Genomic DNA, 1,248 nt, shown 5'->3' with positions numbered 1-1,248 from the left:
AATTCCAGTGATGTCCCCCCTTTCTATGCCTCTTTTTTCACTTCCCTTTCTATGAACATCGCTCTGTCAACTTCAGTCCTTCACCTCTCAGATATTTCTCTTGTACCCCTTCTTCTCTCCTCCTATATACTCTTTCCATTTCATGGACACGCTCTCTTTGTAATCCAAGCTTTTGTTTGATTCTCTTTGTTTTCTTCCACAATGGAACCCCAACAACAGCCAAATGAAGAGAATGGCGACAGTGGGAAAGGAGGGTTTGTTTGTAGGCAGAGTAGTACACGGTGGACACCCACCACTGAGCAGATCAGAATATTGAAAGAACTTTACTACAACAATGGGGTTAGGTCCCCCAGTGCGGATCAGATTCAGAGGATCTCCGCTCGGCTTAGACAGTACGGGAAAATCGAAGGCAAGAATGTGTTTTATTGGTTTCAGAACCACAAGGCTCGCGAGAGGCAGAAGAAAAGGTTCAACACCACAACTAGTGATCACCACGTCCCCATGCAAAGACCTAATATTGCTGCTAATGGTAATAATAACAACAAGTATCCCATTCCCACCATAACTCCAGGTAATTGGTTTCTGATGTTTTCTATTTCTCTTTCTTTCTTGGTGTTCTTTTTTCCCCAATGAATTGTCTGTTTTGCAGGTTATTCTTCTTCAAATGGCGTGCTTACTGTTGGGCAGATTGGGAACTATGGGTATGGTAGCAGCAGTGGTGGTGCTACATCTTATGCTTTCTTTGACAAGAAAAGATTCATGGGAGAAGAAGAAGATGATGATGAAGAAGGTGTTGCTCCACATATTGAAACCCTTCCTCTCTTTCCCATGCACGGCGAAGATCACATCAATGCTTTCTGCAGCAATCTTAAGCCCCAATCAGATAGCTGCTACTCGGCGAATTGGTACCGGTCCGATGAAGGCGGCTACACCGGCGCTCGTGCTTCACTTGAGCTCAGCCTCAACTCCTACACCGGCAGATCACAGGATTCTATCTGATGAAATCTTGTATTGAATCATGCTAGTATAATTAGATGCTTGTCTACCGGTGATTATTATGGTGTAAAACCTATGAGTCGGTGCCTTGTTTCTTGTAAATTAAGATTAATTAACGAGTGATTATGAAGTTTAAAGCTTAGATAAACCTTGGTTTTAGCAACAGAGATACACTGCCTTGCTGTCGGAGCTAATGAAAGAATTAATGATCTGGTCGTTTTCAAGCAGAAAAGGACTGCAGGTCGACTGAAG

The 1,248-nt window shown here is 43.1% G+C and overlaps 1 protein-coding gene across 1 annotated transcript; it reads left to right on the top strand.

The window, feature by feature from the left end:
* The first annotated feature begins 201 nt into the window (after positions 1-201).
* LOC120185716 (protein WUSCHEL-like) lies at positions 202-999 on the top strand. Its single transcript, XM_039189861.1, has 2 exons — positions 202-571; positions 650-999. The coding sequence occupies exons 1-2, from the start codon at positions 202-204 to the stop codon at positions 997-999; spliced, it is 720 nt and encodes a 239-aa protein (XP_039045792.1).
* The last annotated feature ends 249 nt before the right edge of the window (positions 1,000-1,248 follow it).

Source organism: Hibiscus syriacus, unplaced genomic scaffold, assembly GCF_006381635.1.
Source record: "Hibiscus syriacus cultivar Baekdansim isolate YM2019G1 unplaced genomic scaffold, ASM638163v2 tig00113124_pilon, whole genome shotgun sequence".
Lineage (NCBI taxonomy): Eukaryota > Viridiplantae > Streptophyta > Magnoliopsida > Malvales > Malvaceae > Hibiscus > Hibiscus syriacus.
This window is presented reverse-complemented; position numbering and strand designations above follow the sequence as displayed.